Source organism: Falco punctatus, assembly GCF_963210335.1.
Source record: "Falco punctatus genome assembly, chromosome: Z".
NCBI classification, from domain to species: domain Eukaryota; kingdom Metazoa; phylum Chordata; class Aves; order Falconiformes; family Falconidae; genus Falco; species Falco punctatus.
In genome coordinates, this window is record NC_137586.1 from 43,421,780 (window position 1) to 43,446,917 (window position 25,138).

Sequence of the window (25,138 nt, forward strand, 5' to 3'; positions counted from 1 at the left end):
AGGGGGCCGGGGCGGCGGCGCGGAGGCAGGAGAGGGGAGCGGGGAGAGGCGGCGGGGAGCGCCGCGGCGGGCCGGCAGCCATGGTGCTGGTGGTGGTGATGGGCGTCAGCGGCTCGGGGAAGTAGGTACCGGGCGGGCGGCGGGGCGGCGGGGGCTTCCCCGGGCGGGTGTTTCCGACTCGCCGTCGCCGCAGGCTGCCGGAGCCGGTCTGCGGGGGCGGGGGTCTCAGCCCCTTGCCCGAGGGCCAGGGCAGGCTCTAACCGACTCTCGTTGCTTCCCTGCAGGACCACGGTGGGGTCTCGCCTGGCAGCCAAGGTGCGTGGCCGTGCCGGCTCCGGCGGCGGCGGGAAGCCCCCTGCCTGCGGGCGGCCGGGCCGGGCCGGGCCGGGCGGGGCGGGGCGGGGGCGCGCTCAGCTCCGCGCCGCGCTGTGTCAGCGGTTGCTGCTGCTGAGCCGGCGTTGTAATTGTTGCTAATCAACATGACGTAAGTGGTGATCCATGCTGTGGTGCAAGAGGCTTGGCGTAGAAATTACATTGTCATAAAGCCTGGGAGCCTTGTTAGCTCACCTGGTTTGGCTGAATGATCAATAATTTGTATATTTTTTTTTCTTAGCTCGGATGGAAATTCTACGATGCTGATGATTACCATTCTCCAGAGAACAAAAAGAAGATGGCAGAAGGAATACCACTAAATGACGAGGTACCTTGTATACACCCTGAAAGAACAGCCATCGACACAGTTACCTGAGTAACCTCTGGCACATCCCACTGCAGTGAGTTGTACTTCAGGTGGACTAGGCTGACTGTAGGCACAGGCTGAAATTACAGGTCTGCAGCCGGTAAGGGGGAGGCTTCTTGTGTTACAAAGGTTTCTGAGTAAACAAAGTAGTTTATCAAAGTGTGCTTGGTAGCTCACAAGGCGGTTGCTTCTGATTCAGGATTTCTCTCTCAGAACTCTCTCCCTCTACATCAATATACAGGTCGCAGCTTTAGATTACATGCTGTTGCTTCAAGTTAAGTACAAGAAGACAAGCAAATATTTCTAGTGAAGTACATTTCATCACTTTCAGTTACTGCAGTGATTAGTCCACAAGATTCTGTTTTACAGGCTCCTTCTTAAAACGTCCTTCCTTCCCTTCAGCCTGTTGTTCAAGCTTAAACAGGTAGAAAAGATCAAGTTAGTTTCACAATACTTACAAATCGAGAGACTTGAGTGATTAGAAAAGTTACAAGATGACACCTCTTGAACTTTTTCTGGGAAATATCTAGAAACAAAGCTGAACTAGGGAGCTCTTCAAAGCACTCTGTATAGTCTGAAAAATAATATTGTAGGTTCTAGAAACTTTAATCTTTCAGTATTGGTTGGAAGTTCATATCTGCTAGCATGTCGTCTAAAGCAGCATTCTGCAAAGGAATGACTAAACCATTGGCGTATAGTGTGAGCAAGAGGGAAGCATCTCTTCTGAAGCTCCAGAGATGCAAAATTGTGAGTGCCTTCCAGTGGGACATGATTCTGTAATGACAATAACAAAGAGTTGTTGCATTTATTTGTCCATTTATCATTTATTGTACTCACTCAGCAATAACAGCATTGAAAGATGAAATGGGAGCAGTTGTTTAGTACTCAATATGTACAAAAAAATGTTTCTGGGAGCTTAACATTTAAAATAAGATTATAATAAGAAGTTGATCGACCACTCACATTGTGTTTGCCTAACTACCAAGCAGAAGTATTGCAAAATTGTGGCTATGACAACACATTTGTGATTGCTACCGACATAAAAATGATATATTTTATTGCAGATAACTAAATTTAAATCTGTTCCTGAAAATCTCAACTTTGATCCAAAGCATTGTGTGTATGTGCCAAGACACAAGGAAAAAGAAACAACAATTCAGGCTGTACATTTGAATTGTATAATGGAAGCAAGAGAGAAGTTGACTGTCATTCAAAGGTTTACAACATGCATGCTACATGTAAATACAAACTACTTCCATCAGATAGTTCCAGGTATCTGTAATGTAAAAAGTACTATTCCACTAAAAACATCTTACTGACAACATGAGCACTTCTTAGCCTTCAGGAGAATCTGCGTTAGGAAGAATGAGAATCAAAACTGAACTTGCTGTACAGTTTAATGCTAATTTTCATCTCTAGTCAAAATGCTCTAGATGTTGGAACTAATTGTTTCAAATCAATTTCATAAACAATTTTGAACTAACTTGTTTTCTATCTAGGACAGGATTCCCTGGCTTTGTGTATTGCATGATATACTAAGGAGGTAAGAGAACATCTAGCTGTGAGGAGTTTAGGCTAAAGAAAATAAAAAGTACCAAAAGTATTTTTCTCCATTGCATTCCAAAGCAGAAATGTATGTAGTAGTGTAAAAATATTCTGCAGGTAGTAAAGCCATTCCATTTTCATTAATCTAAGCTGTCATAGTAATTGCTAAGGGTGAGATAATGCCTGAATAAAAGTGTTGGGAAATTGTTGCCAATGATAGTTGTTTTTCTACTGTCCGTGTAAAAATAATTTCAAGGATCCAGTTCAGTAGCACGCCTGACATTAGATACTTACAAAGTACATAACCGCAAAATCCACCAATAGTGACAGTAGGATAAAATTTTATAAAATATTGTTAAAGATACAGTGTCAAGTTTGCTTGACATCATCTGCCATAGGATCCTTATAGAGAAGCTGATGGAAGTTAAGTGCTGGATGAGCAGACAGTGAGGTGGATTGAAAACTGGCTGAACAGCCAGGTGCAAAGGGTGGTGATCAGTGGCACGAAGTCTGTCCGGGGGCCGGTAACTTAGTGGTATACCCCAGGGGTCAGTGCTGGGTCCTGTCCTGTTTAACATCTTCATTAATGATCTGGGTGATGGGGCAAAGTGTACTCTCAGCAAGTTTGCAGATGACATCAAACTGCGAGGGGTGGTGGGTCTAGAGGGACCTTGATAGGCTGTGGAAATGGGCTGGCAGGAACTCCATGCAGTTTAAGAAGTTTAAGAAGTGCAAAGGCCTCCCCCTGGGGAGGAACAGCCCCAGGCACCAGTACAGACACTGCCCGGCACCCAGCTGGAAAGCAGCTTAGCAGAAAGAAAGGACCTGGGGAGGTGCTGTGGCGGACACCCAAGCTGAATGAGCCAGCAATGTGCTCTTCTGAAAAGGCAGGACAGCAATATCCTGGGCTGTATTACACAAAGTATTGCCAGCAGGTCGAGGGAAGTGATCCTTTCCCTCTCCTCAGCACTCGTGAGGCCACACCTGGAGTGCTGTGTTCATTTCTGGGTTCTCCATCACGACAGAGACATGAACATACTGGAGAGTATCCAGTGATGGGCCATGTAGGTGATGAAGGGACTGAAGCGCCTCCCAAATGAGGAAAGGCTGGGAGAGCAGGGACTCTTTAGCTTGCCTTTACACCGTGGCTGTTCCTTGCTTGAGCACACCAGGTGAGCATACCTCATTGGTGTGGGCTCATTTACTGAGAAGTTTGTCTGGATTGTTACTCTGGATCCATTGCCTTATGTTACATGCTAGCCCAAGGCTACTGCCCAGCTCCAGAAACTTTGCAAAATCAAGTATACTTTAAAAGACCCTAATGCCAGTGTTTTAATTACTGGTACAAGTAGCTGAGGCTGGCATTGGCTTACCTAGGTGATAATAGTAGATATTATAAGTTCTTGTTTCCTTGTGCACCAAAATCTGATGAACAGAGCATAATTTTTAAATAGATTCATACCTAATTTTAATTTGATTACAAAACTAATTCTGGATTTGCTTTTCAATGAAACAGACACACCCACCATTTAATGCTTCCTTTATTTTAAGAAACTTTACCAGTAAAAAATACTATGTGCAAGGCATTAATTTACTTGCATCCAATCCCTTGTTTAACTTGAAGTGGACATATATGCAGTGCTGCCATTACAGGAAACATAGAATAGAACATTACAGTTAAATATGACACAATGAAAACAGGTGTTGAAAGTATACCTCCGTATGTATTTAAGAACAGAGGTCTGTACTGTTCAGCAGCCACATACTCTCTGAACAGATTAGTATAGTAATTTTGTAGATAACAGATGGGAGTTTGTATGGATATTCAGTTGCTGCTGTTCTCAGCAAGTGGGGAAATGATGGTGATACTTCCTAGTGCTAGAACTAAATTTGATTTGGGAAAGAATGGTGGCTAATAGAAAAGGTTCCCAAGATTTACATTTTACCAAGAGGCTGGCTAGCCTGACCTCGCTTTCAAATCACATCTTCACCTGCATTGGTAATTTGGTTTCAAAATCCTCTCAAAATTACGAAAAAATGCCACTTCTCCCAAGGCTGTCCTCTGCAGGGATCCAGGTCTCATCTCCCTTGTTCAGTAGAACTAATACAGAATAACATTTTGTTATACCACATGTGGATGTATTTTTTTCTTCTTTCATTTTTGATAGAGAAGACTCACGTAGCCAAGATGCTGTTCTGGCCTGTTCTGCACTGAAGAAGATGTACAGGCTTGTATTAGTTAGCGGAGCATCTGCAATTGAAAGCAACCAGCCAGCACAACCAGGAGAAAAGCCAGCACTGAAGATCCTCTTTGTTCATTTGCATGGGCCTATAAACGTTATTGCTGGCCGCCTGGAGAAGAGGAGAGGACATTTCATGCCATCTGAACTTCTCAAGTCTCAGTTTGATATTCTGGAGCCTCCTAGAGCACCAGAAAATTTTATTACTGTCAGTCTAGAAAAATCTCTCCCCGAGATATTGCTGGAGATAGAGAGTGCCATTTTGCAGGATGAGGCTTTTCTGGAGTAATACCCTGAACTACACATACAGAAATTATCTTTTAAGATATTAAGATTGTGAAACAGCATTTTAATTATTAAGTTAAAAACTTAAGTTAATTATTAAATCGAAACAAATTGTTTTTCTTGGTACTTAAATGGATTGCAATATTAAGAGCTTTTATTTTAGTATTTTTATCATGGCTCTGTAGAAGATGTGCAAGATGAAATTTTCAAAAACTGTCAACTTCTTTAACCCTTCACCATATAAAGTTAAAACTCCCATTCTAGGAAAAGCCTGCTTTTGAATATCCTGCCAAGGGTCATACACAATAATTAATTTTCCTCATTTTAATTTTTACTCTATGGACATGGGCGCTTGTGCTATTAAGTGATGAAATAATTTACAGCTTTGTTAGAAACAATCTATTTATTTTTCTAGAAGTGTAAGAGGCAGGAACATGGATGATGAAGTTCTGCGCCTGAAACTACCACTGTCTCACTACCAGATCTTCAGTAAGTTGTAGCTTTGTGTCCTAGCTAACCTCACCAGGGCACTGGTGACCTCATGAGAACTTTTGTGAACTCTTACTGAACACCCAGCTGAAAAATGTGAGGAAATAAAGGTAGTGGTGGTGATGCAATATACAAAATACAATTAATTGTATGGAAAGTTTTAGAAATAAAGTGTAAGTGGCATCATATTGGCTCTCAGCTCATGGTTTTCATGTATAAAGCACACGCATTGATGAGGTACAGTGGAGAGTGAGTCAACCAGTGATCAATACTCTAAACAAATTGAGTGAAAATAATACAAGATTGATAGACATTTCCTTCTTATAGAAAAACTAATACCTCTCTCACAGTTGGACCTCCTCCTTCACTTCCCTTTTCTGGTGTGTGCTTTAGTTTTCCACCTCTGCCAATGCCCACTCCAATACATGCATATGGATAGGTGTTCATACAACTGCTTTAAAGCTTAAGATCAAACTATTTCTAATGCACATTTCTCACTTTTTTTTTTGGTGATTGGAAAATTCCAAATAGCCTGTCTGTTACCTAACTCACAGAATTTAAGGCTGAAATCCTTTTTTATTGCCAGAGTTTCTTAAAAAGTTCTTTATGTCTTGTTACACAAGGGATGCCATGTTTAGCTTAATGAAATCTACAGATAGTTTCTGTAAGAAACAAATATTTGAGTCACATCTGAATGGATGCCATTGCACATGGATCATTTTTACTGTCATGCAATTTTTTCATTTCTAGGATGACAGATGAACTCCTTTAGAATCAAAACTCATGTTTCAAAACATTTTTAGTGTAATTTTTACCTGGATAACTAGCCGATAACCAAGACAAACATTTGTCTTAGTTTTCATTATGTATGAGTAGTAAGGGCTTTGTAGTTCACTAGACAAACTACTGTGCTTAGATCAGTACAATAAATAGGTGTTACTTGAGTGAAAGCAGACATTCTTAAAAACAGATTTGGGGTTGTAGATGTTAATGTACCCACACAGAAGTGGTCTTTTCGTGTTTGTTCGTGACCTGGAGGGAGATTACCAGGCTGTTACCAGTTTTAGTCTCCTGCTGTACAGCACAGCAGCATTAGAAACAGGGCTTGCTCTCAGTTCAGAGTCTGGTTATGGTGAGAGCCAAGGTGCAAGCTTAAAACAGAGGCAAAGGTATGTGCAAAAGACAGGTATATCTGTCTGATCCTTAGCACCATCAAACTTCAGCGACTAGGCACCTCTTCAGACAAAGTGACTTGTCAGAACGGTGAAGGTTTAGTAGCTGTGATAGTCAAAGAAACGGCACCCTCTCGTGGTACCTCCCGCTTTTTGTGACGTCTTCCTATTTTCCCAATACACAATTTTACAAAGAAAGCCTCTGTAATATACCCATTGCTAAATAGAGATCTGTGCTCACTTTTTTTCAGACAGAGTAAAACTAGGTCAGGACACTGAACAGTGATGGGAAAGCAGCTGCATCCTGTCACAGATATGATCAGACCTTAAAAAAACAGTAGTTGGGCAACATTCTCAGGCATGAGTTCTGAAAAGGCTAGACTCCTGATTCCGAGATCTGTTTGTCAGCTTTTATGGGATGCTCCCGAAGCTGCTGGCACCAGCAGAAAATTGTACTCAACACTTAAAAACTATTCCCTCTTAGGAAAGCCTATGTAAGCACCTAGGGTTTTTTAAGTCTTTTCTGAACAAAATAGTATGTTCTTACTTACAGCCAAGTCATGCTTTGTCAAATTAGGTTGCGGTATTTCTCACTCTTAGCTCCCATGACAGGAGTATTTCCTTTCCTTAGCTTTTTAATATTTTGCCTTTTGCTTTTACTTAAAGCAAAACAAGCATTTCTACAGTTCAAATGATTCTGAAAGGACAACAAAGCAACCATTTAGATAAACGTGTCACAAGATACATGTAGTTTTCACAGCCTGGAGTTCAGTACTTTAGTCTGTTAAGTCCTACTGGTGCCTGAAGCTTGCAATTCCCACTTCCATTAACAGAAGATACCTCTATATCTTCACTGTTCTAGCCCCCACATTAACTAGGAATTATCAGCACCTACCTAAAGCTAGTCATATTTTGCAGAATTGGTGCTCATGAGAACCTCCCATTTCCAAGAAAGGGCAGCTGACAGTAAGTGAACAAACACAGCAAAACGTTAAACACACATCAGTTTTTCTCAGAATATGGATCTGAAGATAATGCCAAGCATCTGCATTTCTCTCTGAATCTCAGAAAAGGCAGGAGTTTGCCTCCACCATACTTTATCTCAGAGAGGGACATAAAGCCAAAAAAACTGCACAACCTGCCCGCTCCATAAACAAGTAGAAACCAAGAAGCAGTTACGGTGCAGGTGAAATCTTCACGAACACAACTTCTTACAGATGCTTCACCTCTACACTCTTCTGGCTTGCTTTTTATTTAGAAAAGGAAGATTGCAAGGCTCCTGGGAAACCTTCCATTAGCTCCATCTCACATTCAGTTTATTTTCCCCAACACAGGACCATGCTTGTGTAACGAGCTGGACAGAACTGTTAGTTTACTAAAACTTTTGCCACAGTGCCACATACCTGACCTTTGCAATGCTAAATCCACAGGGGATTGCAGGAGTGGTTGGCTTTTTTCCCCTACACGGGAAAAGCCTCCAGTTTTCTGCCAGCCTGTTCACATGCAGCTGCAGGAAAGCGCAAATTATTTAAAAGAACAGCACATTCGCATTTTGCATGCCTGGCTGTGGACCCCAGCTCCATAATTTGAGACAGTTTCAGATACTGCATAAATGGTTGTTGTCAACTTAATCTGTTGTTATCTGCTGTTCTAAACTATAAAAAAGCATTACTTCTCTTCATTTACATCTTGTGCATCACAAATTAACAGATGTCCGTTACCCAAATGCTAACCACATAAAACCACTCTTGATTTTAATGAGGCTGGGCATGTGTAGAGTGGAAGGAAGAGATCGCAGAAGAATCCCTGTACTTAAGTTTCATTTACCTGCCAAAAGACAACCCCACCTTCCATTTACACCCCACCCCCTGCCTTTTTTTTTTTAAGTGAACTGAACACTGTATTAGGGATGTTGTGTTCAGGTTAGTTGGGCAGGTTATTTATGTTTAGCTCAGGTTATTGGGATGCAAGCTTTCTGTCTGTATTTTGAAATTCATTTAGCAAAGGCAGCAGAAGCTAAGAAGGAAACACCTGGAGTTAAAAATTGTTTTTTCTCTGCCATGTTTCTGCCGTGAGCACAATTTGTCTATGGAAGATAGATGCTCTATACCTCCTCAAGATTTTATGCTAAGCATAGTTTGTAACATGCTGTGTAAATACTGTACCTAATACAGCATAAGCATTTTGCAATGCTATGAGGAAATACAAATTAAATGCTAGATCCCAGTAACAGTATCCATTCATACATTACATACAGAAAAGGTACAATCTTCTTAAAACTACACAGGTTGTCTATACGGGCAAAGGAACAACCCCAGCTGCCTGGCAACTCTGCTCTAAATTGAGGTGGTTATTTTATTAGGCAGGCACTGGACCAAGAAGAAACCACATCCTTAAAACTAGAAATCTTGCTGTCACATTCCCAACAGTACTGTAACAACCTTTGATTTGAATATACATATTTTAAATGGCATCTGTCAATTCCCACTACCATGACTTCCAGCTTTTTCTTTTTGCAGCAGTTACTATCTCTAGCAATAGTTTGATGATCAGGCAAGGCAGCTCTGTAAACCGGATCAATCCTACCAGATCATTTGGTCCAACGTAGGGGAAAAGGAAAAGAAAACAGAGACAAGCTCCAGGCAGACATGCCCTTTTTCTGGTCCAAAATGCAAGCAGTTCAAATACAAGTTACCAAAGTGCTTGCAGTTAACTATAATGGCTCCTGAAAGAAGAGGTAGATGATACTTCTTAAGAGAGAATTTTAGAAAGATGGTAAAAGCAGCAATGGGGGATGGGGAAGCAGTGCACTAACAGAAACACTGTAATATGCCATTACACCACCAAGTGTTATCATTCTTTTATTGTTAAAGATTAATAAAAAGTCTACCCTACTTACAAACTTTATTCCATTTACTGTGTTTTCTGAAAATCCCTCCTATGCAAAAGCTGGCTCAGTGTTTTACCATCACTTACAGAAAGTCAGTAACTGTTGTTACTAGTGGACAATACTTACTGATAAGTATCACCTGTATTTCAAGAAGGAAACTTAGCTCAAGGCTCATTGTAGAATGTAGATCAAATTTCACCTCTTGCTGAATTGCAATAAAATTTTACTTCAAATATAGCATCTCCTAGTTTGTAACATGCAACTGAAATACTTACATAGGTGAACTGCATACTGTCTCAAGAAAGCATTCATGCTAATTAGATTCATTGTTTTAGTGCCTTGGTAAAGCTTGCTAAAATTACTCCCTTCCCCACCCAACCTTTTCATTTGACAGTAGGCTTTCTGCATGTTACAGATTGTATTCTCAAAAGGACTTGCCTTCTGTATGATGAGGGGTCTTAAATTTATTAAAACAAGGCCCCAGTAAGGCATGTTATAGTCAGATTAGTTACTTTGAAGATCCTAACAAAGTCTTGTGAAAGTAACTGTAAAAAGGTAGTGATTATTCTACAGAAACTACTTGCTATCTGTATCACTTCCCTATCACAGTCTTGCACTTGGTGCAATGAAAGCTACCCACCCAATAGAAGTCACTGTGAAGGTATGATGATGGGTCTGATCACTGGCTTGGCAATAATTTTGCACCCAAACTATAGGTATTTTGAATTTAATATAATCAAAACCCTTTATCTTACCAACAGATTCTATTTTAATCTATTCCTGTTTATTTTAACACTTCATGCTGTTACCTCTATGAGACTTTGATCCAGCAGCAGAGGCTGCTAACCAGGAGAACTTCTTGAAATTTTCCCAGTGCCATGCATCACCAGTATTTGATCAACTTACTTACTGGCAAAGTAAGACAAGATTACTAGACAGTGACTGAAACTTCCCTTCTGTGGTAAGAATACAACACAGCTACTGCCAACAAAACTGCATACATGGCTTTGACAAAAGTTTTTACAATTTCACTATATGCTGAAGTGTGCTCAGCTTCTTCCTTCGTGTTGCATTACAATTTCCCTTCAAAGTGATTAACAACCTTGAGTTAAGCTATTTGCAAGCAATGATTTTTAGAGCAAAATGAATTAATACTTGTACCAGAAAAAGAATGTTCAAACCCAGTGTTTAAAAGCACTACAGGAATTCAGTGAGCATATTCACAACTACACTGACGAAGACGACCAATAAAAAGCAGATGCTATTCAGTAACACACACACACACAGTGTAGCATCTTTTGTTCTGCTACCCCATTTTATCTAAGTTAGTCATCTTCAACATCATATACCTCTTACTTTCTTCCCTCTACCTTACAGAGGTGGGGAATATTCCTGGAGCTTACACTTAAGTAATCATCAACTGCAAACACACCGAGACAAGATGCTTAAAGATTCTTTTAATTCATTTATTACCTGTGCACAAGAGAAGTAACTACCAATAAAAACTCAGGAGATATACAGTATTTTTTACATGGTTGTTAAAAGTAATTAGAATAACACATGACCATGAATGAAAGTAATATTTCCAATTACAAATCAGAATACATGTTAGAATCCTAATGGAACAAGCCAAAAAGCCTTAGAAGCCGTTCCAGAGCACAAGTCAGTGCCCCTTTAATTTGCACAATAATAAAGGTAATTTACAGTTAATCTTTGTGAATATTGAAACAATGTTACAATGCAAGTTTCTGTACAGTTAGATTTAAAGAGATAACCAGAACAGTAACTCTAGTATATTTTAGCTGAACTTGCTTAAGCATTTTTGCTGACATGGTAGTCAAAGATGCTGAAAGATTCTACACTGAAAAGAGTCTTACGACTTATTTTTCCCTGGCTTTTTTGCATTTCTTATAATCTCATTCTATTGCAATGTGTAAATCTCCAGAAATGAGCTGTCTCCATTATATATATTGTGTTTATACAAATTAAAGCAAAAAAAAAAGGTAGTTACTGAAGTGGTGTAAGTCTTTCACCATTTTGCTAGCAAAAAAACCCCAAAAAAAACACCATGCCAAAATCACAATAAGCAGTATTGGTACCCACAAATTGTAGCTTCAATTAATTTTGTTTCCTTTTTAATTTGTATTCTACATAAATTACTACTGAAAGCTAATGCTTAAGTAGTAAATAAATTGGACAGTTGTAAGTCAGACAAAACCTGCTCACCCAACTGTGAAAGCTGAGATTGTTTCAAAAAAATCACAAATAATGCAGAAAAGTGTGATGCATGCAAAAGTGAAAATGCATTGATTCCCACTATTTGAAGAAAACTACTGCACTCCACCTTAAAATGCATCAGATTGATTTTAGTTGTAACAAGACAATCCCAAGAGTCAGAATGAAATAAAGCAAATATTTTAAAGATTTAGAAGTTGTTATCAAAAATAAATTACATTTTTTCAAGTTAAAGAAACACTGCTATGAAGGCTGAGAACCAAGCAGCCTTTCAATAGCTGCACTGACGTCTCCTCCTGTTGCTATTAGCGCTTGTAAGTTTGCTTCACGGTTCAGAAAGCCCATTGCACTCAGCTGCTCCAGTTGTTGCTGAAATCGAACTTCTGGATTTTGCAACTGCTAAGAATAAAATTTCAAGCTATAAAAGCATAACACACATTTAGTAAAGTAGAGGATCTAAACACAGCTGGTTCTGCACCACTCTTGTCTTTACAAATTTTTTACTACATCTTTTTCAAGATCCTAAAACTATACTATGACATAAAAAAATAATTCAGTTTTGAATTGAATTTAACAAGTCAGACCAGCTTCCAAGAGTATCTGCACTTACATGACATTCTTGAACTGCAGGAAAAGCTGCTTGTTTGATAGAAAAGGATTAAAATTAAACTGGGTAAGTATGTCTCATGAACATTTTCTTAAAGACAAGCACATACATGGTTTTTTATTTAAATGAAACAGAGTTCAGCCTAGTAATATGGAACTGCAAGGATTATGATGATGTCACTGTTGGCAATAGTGAACAAAGACTTTTTTTCTTTACATAAAAATCACATAATTGTTAATGCTCCAAGCACTTGTTCACTAAAATTACCAAAATTCTAATTGTTAGAAAGCTTCAGTCTAAGGCAAACTGGCAGCTGTGCTTTATGGGATTATATGGCTCACGCAAACTCATGGCAAAATTCTGCATAATTTCAGTGGTGTATCAGTTCAGAGGCATATCTGAATCAGAACAATTATAGAAAATAATATGCTGAAGTAATACTGAGAAGCATTTTTGAAATCAGTGAGTTGATTCAGACATTAAGACGAAACTTGTGCAGCCACTGCTAATTTTCCTTTTGTTCTAATTCAACAGTTTCATACATCAAGAAATTGCCACCAGTATTTAAAATCTGCATATGGTTCCACACCAATACAATGTAAAGTCATAACCTGGAATTTAAGAACTGCCTCCCACTTGCTTCCCCCATGCAAAACTAAAGAGAATGTTGACTCAGTAGTGCAAGATTTGACAACTTAAGTGAAAATGTATAATATGGTTTCCCACAGTGACACCCACCAACACCTTCTTGTGGTTAGAAAACTAAAAGAGTCTGTCAGATCAGCAAGCTGAACTAACTCACCCTGTGGCAACAGAAAAAGCAGGACTGCCCCTTCCACCAGCGGTCTGCCATTACCCTGGGTATGCACCACAGTGTAATGGTGCCGTTTCACACAGCACTCTTGGAGAGTTAACAGCGTGTCTCCTTTAAAGCCAATCTTCTTCACCACCCTACAACTACTGGCAAAACTGCTACTTTTGCTTGACTTTTGGAACTCTGGAAACCCTTAATCCCACTCAGCATGTTAACAAAATGCACTACAGTCTGGACCTGCAGGATGTCAATGAAGCCATACAACAAATTCAGTCTCCAAATAACCAGACTGTGGTTATTCCAAAGCGTGGGACAGAGGCTTAGTTACAGCTAAAGTGTGACAGCCCGCAATAAAGACAAAAAGCACAGAGGTAATGATGTTCAATATGCTTTTCTCTTGCCTGAGCCCACAATTCACTTGCCAGCAAACCTTCCCATCCCAATGTGCCTCAATCTTTCCAAGCACTTCAGAAATTAAAGGGTATGAAGACGAGTGCATAAAAATCAACTGTTTAAAGGATACTTCTACTCAAATTCAATGTTTTTCCAGCATTTACTTGCACAGGTGCAACACCACTTTTAAACCCCCTCTACTCTCCTTTGACCAGAAGTATTTAGGGGGCTCTCCTCTCAACAATCAGCTTCCTTTCTAGTGGTCTACAATGCAAAAACCAACTAAGAATTAAAAAAAAAAATCTAGAATATAGTGATGTACTTTACCTGAGCATTTGCACCAGCAAGCGCCTGCAGCATTTGCTGGACAAACTGCTGGTGACCAGGTTCAGCAGTTCCTGATGTTGGACTTGTACTGTCACTGGGAGCAGAACTAGGTACAGTGGACCCTGCAGGAGCTCCAATGCTTCCTAATCCACCTAAACCAGGATTAAATCTGCATAAATGAGAAAAAGAAATACACTGCTTGAATTATAAATTCTAGCTTGCCTTCTCAGTTATTTAATTACCAAGTAAAAATCCTGTTCAAGAGGGGACGACAATTTAAGTAGTAAGACCAGAGTCATCACTGTTTAGAAGTGCACAGCAGGCAAAACTGGCAGCTTCTAAAAAATTTTAGTTAAACTATAAAAGGCAGGAAGAGTCATCTTTAATAAAAACTGGTTAAGTCTCCATGTGTAAAAAGAATGAACAATGAAACACAAGAGAAAAGGTCTTGTCTAAATTTGTAAGACTGATTCTTACCCTGGTATAAGCCCCGGTGCTTCTGTTGCTAGCGTCTGCAAGCCCTGCTGAATCTGTAGCAAAGCCTGCATTGCTCTGGGGTTTGACATAGCTGATATCGTGTCAGGATTCTGCATCTAAGAAAAGGAGATAAACTCTTCCAATATATGCAGACATTCACAGTTAATCTTTATCACTAGATGTTTTACAGAATCTGATATAACTGCAGAACTTGTTATGCAGCTTTGAGTATTTACATGAAATCCTTCAGGTATTTTTCCTTTTTTGAGAAAACTTTCATAGGAGGTCATCAATGAACTCTCTAGATGTGGACTAAGTCTTTCAAATAAGAAGTACACAGGGAAAAGTGTTTTTCATTACCTCTTCCAGCAGACTTTGTAATCTTTCAAAGCTATAGGACTGTATTAGTCCAACTCATTCTAGATTTAGTCTCCTATATTGTACTACTGGTAAGCAACAATGCTGAACACAATGGAACAAGACCAATAGGTATCCAAGTTATATAATATTTACTTTTCCTAGCTAAATTCAGACCACAGCAGTGCGATCATGACTATTTATCCATGTCTTCCTATCTGTAGTGCCCTCAGAGCCTAAAAAAATGCAAATACAGTGCCAAACATACTAGCAAGCAAATGTATAATATTCAAGGGCTCTCTCTCTCCTGTGACTTCAATTAACCGGCTTTCACATCCACAGATACTTTAAAAGGCAAATTCTTTTCATTTCTGAAATTAAGTGTCCAGAAACCTAACTGTTATAGATACAAACCCAAAACTAATGGCTTATGCTCACCTCTGCTTAGAGATGGCATAGATAAGTGAAAAGTAATGTTTCAGTCACAAGTGACACAGCCTTGGTAGCCAGACCTACTTCAAACAGCAGACAGGTTTGTTAATCTTAGCAGCCTTCACTTGGCAACTACACCAAATTCCTTCGGCTGCAAAAACATTTTTGATTCGCATAGAAGTTACAGATTAAGGTCAAACTACCTCTGGTGCAGAGAACTGCAGAATAGGACATGAACTCTGGTCTGGAATATGGGTGCATACTGTTAATATTCTCCATTCATCTCTTGGACTTTTACCTTCCTGACAGCTAGAAGTCTGAAAATAACTAAATATAGCTGGTAAAGTTTACTCAGATTTTAAAGAGGAAAACATTTTGTGTTCTCCAAAGAAAGCTGCTGCAACTACTTAAAGAAATTATTTAAATCCCAACTTACTGTCTCATATTTGTGTTACTTTACAGAAATGGTGGCCCAACAATTCTCGGAGCACTTAGGTGACCTGGATTTTCCCTCTATTAAAGTTATTAATTTCAGCTGTTAAGTAGCAGCAGCAATTCTTTCCTAGTTCTGCCAGGCAATTGCCCTTTATTGCAAAAGATGCCTTCCATTATGCAGAGGAACATTCCATGGTTTCTATCACCTAAACCCATAATATAAATGCCAGTAGACAAGCAAGGGAGTACAAGCTGCAGTGCTCTCAACATTCTAAGAATATCCAGCTATTTCTACACTTCACCTGCTAATGCTGCTGATCATCTGACCTAACATAGCGAATACAGCAGAGAACTAGCTGTGCAGATAAATTGCAAGGTGATACTGAGATCTTGGCAACGCACATTTACTCCGATACGAAGGACTGCCTAATGATGAACTCATGCATTTGATTAAGTCTTCAATTCCTAAGAAAAGTCTTGCTTGCTCCTATTTAGGGAACACAGTACTAATACACGCTGTGGCAGCTAATACCAAGCAAATACCTAGACTGCAAACACAATGATATTAAGAGGGGAAGATGGTGGGAGGCCAACCTTTACAGGCAAAAAAACTTCAGAACTCACTCCTTTTGAATTAGACATGCTGCAAGATCTCTTTCTCAAATACTCAAGGTAGGTTTGAAGAGGTACAAGAAAAACATAATGAAACTTAATTCTAGTAGTGGGAGAAGTACTAAGCTTTTTAATTTGCAAAACAAATCATGTTGCAAACAGGTGTTCTTCAACTGATGAGCCATTAGAATTCCTTCCAAGCAAAGAAGCAAAAGCAAATCTAAGCAGTTGCACTAGCCGAAGACAAAAACACCCTCTAAAAATCAGGTTTAACTTTTAAAAGGGATAGAGCCATTAAGCAAGAATTTATTACTACGTGACAATCCAACCTGGTGTCTAAAGCTAAAGAGAATATATTACAGAATCTAGCTTTTAGCCAAATCAAAGACACCAGTTTATTGAAAATATTTCTTACTGATTTGCAGACATGTATTAGCAGCTACTATTTCATCTTACTTGCTGAAGGAAAGTTGGAAGTTGTTGTCTCATTTGTTCCTGAAGTTGAGGATTTCCAGCAAATAAAGGATTATTCAACATCATCTATGGGACAAAAATATTTAACTTCACAAAGATCAAGTAGTAAAAACCACACGGGGTTTGAAAACTACTTACATGGTAATAGTCTATGAAAATAACCTCATAGAATAATGATCATCTACATCTCCTTTGACCAAAACTTGTTATGAACAACCGGACTAAAACACACTGCAGAGGTTTTTTGGTTGGTTTTTTTTTTTTTTTATTCATTTATGCTGCTGTTGTTTTAGTATTTTTATCTTTTAAGTGAATGAACTGCCAGATACTTGCCAAGACAACCTCACTTGCATTACAAGAAAATCCTTGTCTGCTCAGCCTCCACTAGAGATCTAAGCAATGGCTTCCCTGCAAATGTCACCTGAAGTGAAGGACATTTTCCAGTTGAGTATTTACTACAGAGAAGATAATGTTTTTTTAGTCTCAGTTCAGGATTTGACTTTGGATATTACTGCTTTAAGTAAAATTTGAAAGCACTTCTATGATAGCATTCATAAAACAGCACCTGAACTTCTACAGTGAGCACAAGTCACAAAACAGAAGCTGAAACCAGAATAATTCCTAGACAGGGCACCGCCTCACCTCCCTTCACTTCTCCAAAGCTAGTAAGGGTATTTATTTACTGGTAGATCTACTGTAATTTACAACCAAAACATTCATTTTGTCCAACTGGTTCTTAGGCTGGGTCACAAGTTTAGGGCTGTACAAAACATACACAAACTTGCAAGTTATTTTAGAAGCATGCCTGGCATGATGTCCAATTACAAATTGAAGAAGCTCACTGCAACAAATTATTAAGTAGGTAATAATTTCAGTGAGTTAGGGCTTAACATTGAAAACTGGGCCACTCACTACAGACAACCAAGATGTGAAAATTTAACTGTACCATAGATTGAACTTTTTTTTTTTTTTCTTCTTTTTCACATCAATACACACAATACATTACTATACCAAACGCATTTACCTGTACTGCAAGATCAGGATTTTGGCTTAATGACTGCATCATGCTTCTCATATAGGGTGCAGACAACATATTCTGCATAAGTTGTGGGTTTTCTGTTATCTGCTGCAATAAACTCTGCATTCCTGGTGTGTTGAACATACCAGCTTAAAAAAATAGTAAAAGGCCACTTTAGTAAACATCCTGACTATCATCAGATGAATTAGACTACCTAGAACCAGGATATAATCACTTGGTTTCTAAGAGTTTTAGTCCCTGAAACATACCTCAATGCAGTTCTGCCTCCGCAGACATCCTAGAAGACAGAGGCTGTATCCAACAAGCAATCCCACTAAGTATCCAAAATTATTAGCTCTCACATTTGTCTCCAAACAGGAAAAATACTATCATTTATATAGAGATTCCCTACCTTTGTTATGTTAAGGCAATACACAAGTACTATTACCACTCTTTGTTTACTTTTTATGTTTATTTTTCTACAGAGGACTTTGCTACTGGTCAAATGTTCTACAAAAGTAAATAGCACTAAAAACTCTGAAGCAAAAACTCTCTAATGAAAGCATAATTTCCTGCAAGTCCCAACTATGTGCAAATATATAAAATTGCAGTAACAAACGTACCTCCTAGTCCAGGTCCCAAATTTGGTACAGTTGAGCTCTGCCCTGTGTTGCCAGAGGTGCTGTTTCCAGCACTACTGCTGCCACCACTCTCACCACTGGTGGTGGTACTTGTTGTGGAAGTCTGCGAGCTGGACTGAGGAGCCCAGGGATTTGGTAGAGGATCTCTATTTTCTGTACGAGATGGCTGACTGTCCCCTCCTGTTGATGCATTGCTTACTAAAGAAGCAAATGGGTTACCTCCAAACTAAAGGGGAAGGAAAGCAAACATGTATTATCTGCTAAAGCAAACAGTTTATACATTGGCTATAAATGACAAATTACCTTCCAAAATTACAGAAGGTGGTAAGCGTTGATGGCTCTTGAGAAGTCATACTCACTATTCTATAGTAATTCCTTGTAAATATTCTGAAAAGACTAGAGATACTAGCCCATCCAGAAAAAATTAAATCACATTTTTTTGAAAGCAGTGTTCTACTACACTGGTATTTTGATCACAATAAGATTGTATCTTGCATACTGGTTTCCAAATTCAAAGCCTTTTTTTCTTCCCATCTTAGGTTCCAAGTTACTAAACACATCCCTAAAAAAATATTCCTGGACCTCAGAATTTTAAGGCAAAGAATTAAAGAAATTAAAATCAAGTAATACAGGAACCCATTAACTTTAAAATACTTTCTCAAATACACAAAGCAATACCTGTATTTCTTCAAGCTTAGAGAAGCACCAAGTTTTTAAAGCTCTTTCCTCCTCCCCTCAAGAGTAAGAGACCACATGTTGACTTCAAGCTTCAAGAAACGTTTTGTCACATACACATTTTGAAATTTACATTACTTACATGTTTTTGTTTTAAAAAAATTTTTACTTTCAGTGGCATGTACAATCTTTTCTCACCTGTTCCTGTGCTGCATTCATCATTGGCTCCTGAATATCTGTGTACATACGTCGTAAGGCATTGTATCCACCTGGTATACTTTCAAGGTTGCTCAACGCTCGGTCTTGGTTTCGCATCATTTCCTGCATCATTGCAGGGTTTCTAGCAAGTTCTAGTGTCTAGAGAAGTGGAACGTTTAATCTGTATTAATAAGAAATCCATTCTAAAGCGAATGGATTTCAGCGTTTGGCAATATCTCAGTTACCACTGTTTAACCCAGTTCGAAATTATGATTAAAGCCAAATCAAGATGTCAGCTTAGTGGGACTCAAGTGAATTCAGTACTTAGCCAGCGTTCTACCACAACTGTCATTATGTTCATTGGGTCAGGAAGCACTGGCTAAACAGAAGAAAAACCTAGATTAAACCGTTCTTTTCTTTCTTCATCTTCACAGCACGAAATACTCCTACCATTTCCAACATCATTACAACAGGCAGTTTATAGTAAGAAATTTAAAGTAAATACCTACATTTTCAGAAGCACCTATTTTTCTTCTGATACCTTCTGCCAAACAGCATATGGTACATACCATCTAATTTTAAAAGTACTCAGAAATACCCCCAGTTAGATAAAACTAAAATATGTGGTATTTTGGATAATTACTACTTCTGGTACAGAGGGTTTCAAGTGCACACAGAGACATCCAACTCTAACCTCCGAAGGCATGATTACACAGTCCTCAATGTCTTTCAGAACGATGTTGCAGACCTTCTGAATTATCAGTCTATTTTGGACATTAACAACTAGAAACGCAAGTATCAGTTGTCTACAGCAATCTCTTACGGATTTTCTAGTAAGCCTAAATACTTCAAGAATATTTAAGCACTTAAATAAGCACATCCAATTCCTGTTCTGTTGTTCACAGTTACAATATAATCAAAAGTCATGAACTTACAGAGATCCTTCCACATACCTGTCTCATTATATCTGGATTATTCAGCATGTGACTGATTTCTGGATTTCTCTGTATCAGTTGCTGCATTTGAGGGTTAGCCATAATTAACTGCCTCATCAGGTCAGGATTTGAAAGCATGCTCTGAACAAATGGATTTTCCATTATCTGAACCATCATTTCTGGGTTGGACATAAGTTGCCGTTGCATCTGACTTTGCAACTCTGAGAAGTTTGATGTATTTAAGCCCAGGCTACTCAGACCTGCAAAACCACCGAGGCCACCTTTAAGAGAATGAAAAAAGTATAACCAAACTTTCAGCTTCTAGTATACATCGAAACACACCCAGGTTCTTTCTAAATACAAAATACCTGAACTTATCCCACACTTTAAAGTAATGAAGATGAATGGAAAGTCTATCTTTGCAAGCTGTTAAGGAACTGTCCACCAAGAGTTCACTTCTTTAAGTAAGAAGACACACAAACAAAAATCCAAGAAACTGTATCTGAAATAGAATGTGTTATAATTCTAACAGCTTTTTCTTCTCATTTTCAATAGGCAAGATACAAGGGATGTTTGACTGTCAGGGTCTTAGGTTCCTCCCCCCCTCCCAGCAACACTGACAATGCATTTATAATAATCATTTACCTGTCTCTTGGTTAGACTATAACCAAGAGAGAGTTCACAATATGACTCATATTCATTATTCTAATTAAAAAGTAGAGCTCCTCTTCTCGCTAATGCACCAAGAACTAATTATGCTTTGAACTCCCCTCCTTTGCCGAGTCCAAACAAGAAATCTCAGAAAGTACTCATCAGTCTGAAGACATGTTTACACCTAAGAAAGCAACTGCTTACTATGGTTAGCTTTTCCAGTTCTACCTCTTCCCAGGACCCCAAAATCAAATGGCATGAAAAAGAATGAACCAAAAATCCCACTAAAAACACTAGATAGTATTTTTAAGTCAATAGACTACAGCCTCTTTATCCATAAAGAAAAGACTGATGCTATTAGACTTGGAACCTGAGAAATACCGAGTTGCAAGACTAGCAGCAATTTTGTTACTTCTGTTCCAGATCTTGGTTTCACTTTACAGGTCCAGGTCCAACTTCATCAAAACTCTCCTCACAGCAACTCAGATGCACTTTTAAGGAGCACAAGGGCACTGGAAGGAGTTTCATTACCCATAGTGCCAGAATATAGCATAAGTGGCACCTTACTACTAAAGGTGAAACAACCCAAGTCTGAAGTTTGTGATGAAATACTGGAACAGGCTGCCCAGAGAGATGGTATATACCCCATCCCAAACATTCAAGGTCACGTTAGATGGAGCTCTGACAACCTATCTAGTTTAAGACGTCCCTGCTTATTGCAGGGGGGCTGGACTAGATGTTCTTTGGAAGTCTTTTCCAACCCAAACTACTCTTATGATTCTATAAAAAATTAAGGAAACAACTTTCCTCTGGTAACTTACTGATCAGAAACCTTGTTAACCAATACCATAGATATATGTAATCACTTTTTTGGGTGGTGAGTTAGTTTGTTTTTAAAGTTTTCCATGCTATCTAACCAATATTCTTACCCAAGCCCAAAGGGTTACTATTTGTTGAAGCTGGTGTTGAGGTACTACCGCTTGATGTTGAAGTGGTAGCAGTACTCCCAGTGGTGTTTGCTTGTTGAGCTGGGTGGTCTTGTGATCTAAAAAAAGCAAGTTTAAGAAGTTGCAACTTTAACAAGTTCATTTAAATAACAGGAACAGTATCATACTTGAGAATCTTAATCTACATTTTGATTCTTTCTCAAAAATCTCATTGTTATCTCTAGATGGTTTCCTTTCCGAGACATCCGTAATATCATCAGTTTTACAGAACAGCAGTTTGAAACATTAAGAAAACAGATGGGCACCACTGCAGCCATTGCCATCTTCTCACCCTATCCCTGGGACACCCACCAATGAATTGTTTCCTCAGTCCTCTACCTTGCTTTAAGGATCCTTGCCTTATTCCACTGTACTCAAATACTACTGATTATGTCTGGGGCTTAAATAAAGCATAGCAAGATTTAATGTGTTGAATTTACTAAATGCCGCATCATTAATAGGACACCTTACTGCATGTGAAATTCAGTTAACATTTCATTAGAAGTCAAATACGAGAATCTCAATAAAATTTAAGATTTCAAGAACAGGGTAAAAAAAAAATGTTACATGAACTTAAAGCCAGCATAATTTAGCATGGGCACTGAAGCATACTCAAGTCATATGCTGGCCATGCCCTTCTACTGCAGAGGCATAAACATGGGTGCTGCCATTTAGTGAAAGAGGTCAAGGAACTGAGCTTATGTAAAACTAACCTGGCCTCTATTCAAAACAGAAAGAGGCTAACTTGAAACCCAAATGAGTTCTCCAGTCTGGTTCAACAATTAATCTCACAAATTCCTGTATCTGCAGGACTACAGCATGAAGTAACTTGTAGAAACTATGAATTCAGACCTCACACAAAGATTTGAGGATTCAACAGTACACTAAGTTTCATGCCTTGGTTAATCTCAGAGCACCTTTCTGCTGTAATGAAATTCTGTGATTCTTTCACTAAAGCAGAGGCTGGGAAAAAAAAAAAAAAAAAAACAACAGAAACAAATCCAAATAAACAAAAATATGCAACCCAAGCCCAAGAGATGCCTCAGGTCCAGAGACTCCCCTGCTATTTCTAAGAGTTCTCTGACTCCAGGCAAAACATTAGCTACCAAAACCATAAACAGAAACTAGAGGCACGTGGAATACTTTGCACACTTTGCAAGTTCTTTCACCAAATCAACACTAACTTATAAGTAGCCTATTCTGCTGCTATACCCTGCTCATTTGACCAGTGTTCTTGTAAACAGGTAAATAAATCACAGCATGCCAAGCCATGAAGGTCTAAGATGCCATGGGACCAAGTCAACTTCTTCAAGTTCTTACTGATGTTCTGGGTGTGAAGGAGGAGATATTGGTTTTGATATCTAACAGTTCTTGTTAAACTTGTGATTCCTACAAATTTGGTTTTGCATCTTTTAATATATATTCTTTTCTTGTTTCCTTTCATGTCTATCAAAACACAGACAGATTTTGCCGAGTGAAAACCCGTTCTAGAGAAAATCTTTCAGACAGATGCTAACAATCCAGGAAAGGGAATACCTGGATAGCTTTGATGTAAGGTGCCCTGACATAAGGCATCAGGTGAAATTCCTGAGAGGAAGCATTAATACTCTGTAACATTAATGGCAACTGTGAACTTTGAACACAACACAACTACCATTGACCATGTGGCTGTAACTTCACTGAGGAAGATTATAGGCTGTACACTGACCACGGATCTTCTGCTAGAGGCACTTGGTTTCCCTTGGTCTAGAAAACACAGCAATCTTTCCTTCGTAAGGAAAAGGAAAGTAAAAAGCATAAAACCGTATTTGATTTTTCAACTGAGAAACTGTTTTGAGAAGCAACTGTAACTCTTCATGTAACAGACAAGAAAGGCTTTCAAAGCAGGATAGAAAAGCAGACGACTGACAGTTCATAGTGCTTCTATGGAAATTTGGGGTATATTTCCTCAAGATAATGATTTGAGTATGAAGTCTGCCAGCCTCAAGTCTTTGAGTGAAATTCCCGTAAAGTGCACATCATCTTTTACATCCACTTTGCCATTATGTTTCCTCTGGCCGCTTATTAACAAATTACAGGTGTTGACTTGGAACTTTGTATTCAGAAATTCAATGCATCTTCACTGCCCATTGCTGACCACTCACTACTGCTCTGACACTGTATAGGCCAGGTTACAAGATTACAGTGGAAGCCTGTATAATTTTGCGAAATGTAGCACAGTGATAAAATTATCTTTTTTCAACACGGACTGGTTGGGATATATGAGGTTTCCTATTTCAAAGTGACACTTCTAATATTATTTAGAAGGGAAAAGATCTAGCTTTGGAACAGAACTTTTGTTTATTCAGGTATATGGCAGCAACAGCAGCAGCAACAAACAGAAAAGTAAATGGCATAAAGTGGTTGGGAGCAATCCAATCTTGATACTCATGGCCAAAACCCAGCACTTGCCAGGCCACACCAGAGGGGTCCAAGTCTTGCTTTTTGGGTGAAGCATAAACCCCAGGTATTTCATATACAGAATATTGAGGTGGTTCAGGACAACACTGTACTTTCTGAAAAGGTGATTTTCATTGTGCTGGCAGTTCTCTTTAGCAGGTCTTAGGAGCATACTTTAAGTTTATTCCAGCAAAGACAGTAGGTGAAAACATCATTGCTTCATTTGAAGACAAGGTACATACATGCAAAGGGTCTGTAGCTGGTGGGGTTTTTTTTACTTCCTAGTCTGGGACACAATTAAAACATTCTGAAGATAATGGTAATACAGTCTTCTAGAATTCCTCAAAAAAAGCAGGAGAGAGGAGAGACAAATTGCAATGCTGACAGGACCAATGCAGGGACACCAAAAATTCCCCGAAAGCCATAGAAGTGGCATTGTGCATGGGTGCTCCTTTGCCCAGAGGCAAAATGCAAGAAAGAGAGACTGGCATGGCTATTTCAGTACGTACAGCTCTTGTAGGTTCAACCTATGAATCCTCTGGTGACTGTGCAAGTCAAAAGCATCCTGCTATCACTATGCACAAAGCCTCTCTGCCACACTCAAGACTGCAGGCAAAAAAAGCAGAAGTCATGACAATAGCATAATACTAGTTTAGATGCATGAAGCACAGAATTGCAGTATTAGCTAATACCGTACACAAGATCTGGGTGGCTATTGGGTCTAAACTGCAGGCTGGGGAGGCATGGGGCAGGGAAGGGAAACCTCTGCCAGTGCAAACAAAAGTGTTTTGACAGAAACACAACCCCAGGACAGAGAAGATAGTCCCACCAGGAAGCGACCATGGAAATGAAGACATCATTTTCAAAGATGCCTACATTTAATACTAATGCTACTAATTTCAACAGGTACATAAATTTAATGCTATGTTATGAAGACGCCTCTGTGACTTGGTAAGGCCTTGAAATAGAAAGCATGTTTGGTTTGTGTCCTGAGTTGCATGTTCTTACCTTCATCATGTGACATTTTCCCACAGAAGGAGATCCTCACCACAGACAGGAAAGACTCAAGCAG

The 25,138-nt window shown here is 39.1% G+C and overlaps 3 protein-coding genes across 7 annotated transcripts in view; 2 read left to right on the forward strand and 1 right to left on the reverse strand.

Annotated features, from left to right (window-relative positions):
• On the forward strand, nt 1-11,626 carry IDNK (IDNK gluconokinase). Its single transcript, XM_080372791.1, has 5 exons — nt 1-121; nt 285-315; nt 614-700; nt 2,239-2,282; nt 4,453-11,626. The coding sequence occupies exons 1-5, from the start codon at nt 81-83 to the stop codon at nt 4,811-4,813; spliced, it is 564 nt and encodes a 187-aa protein (XP_080228917.1). The 5' UTR covers nt 1-80; the 3' UTR covers nt 4,814-11,626.
• Nucleotides 1-25,138, forward strand: part of RMI1 (RecQ mediated genome instability 1) — a 153,044-nt gene that overhangs the window by 5,140 nt on the left and 122,766 nt on the right. The gene's annotated exons all lie outside the window — the stretch shown is intronic.
• The window catches only part of UBQLN1 (ubiquilin 1), a 27,422-nt gene continuing 13,081 nt past the window's right edge, over nt 10,798-25,138 (reverse strand). The window contains exons 3-11 of one of the 5 annotated variants that reach the window (XM_080372759.1): nt 21,571-21,686; nt 20,009-20,271; nt 19,056-19,214; nt 18,165-18,408; nt 17,548-17,690; nt 16,506-16,589; nt 14,214-14,329; nt 13,737-13,905; nt 10,798-12,013 (exon numbers count right to left, since the gene is read on the reverse strand). In XM_080372759.1, the coding sequence (XP_080228885.1) occupies nt 11,921-12,013; nt 13,737-13,905; nt 14,214-14,329; nt 16,506-16,589; nt 17,548-17,690; nt 18,165-18,408; nt 19,056-19,214; nt 20,009-20,271; nt 21,571-21,686 (1,387 nt within the window). In that variant the 3' untranslated portion in view covers nt 10,798-11,920. The remainder of the gene's footprint in view (nt 12,014-13,736; nt 13,906-14,213; nt 14,330-16,505; nt 16,590-17,547; nt 17,691-18,164; nt 18,409-19,055; nt 19,215-20,008; nt 20,272-21,570; nt 21,687-25,138) is intronic. The other 4 variants (XM_080372758.1, XM_080372757.1, XM_080372756.1 and 1 more) reach the window with 4 other exon arrangements.

Bases quoted from the DNA above. Each gene is read 5' to 3' on its own strand.
- IDNK (XM_080372791.1), top strand. From the start codon at position 81: ATGGTGCTGGTGGTGGTGATGGGCGTCAGCGGCTCGGGGAA. The intron at 122-284 runs GTAGGTACCGGG...GCTTCCCTGCAG, and splicing joins GGCGTCAGCGGCTCGGGGAA to GACCACGGTGGGGTCTCGCC. The intron at 2,283-4,452 runs GTAAGAGAACAT...CATTTTTGATAG, and splicing joins TTGCATGATATACTAAGGAG to AGAAGACTCACGTAGCCAAG.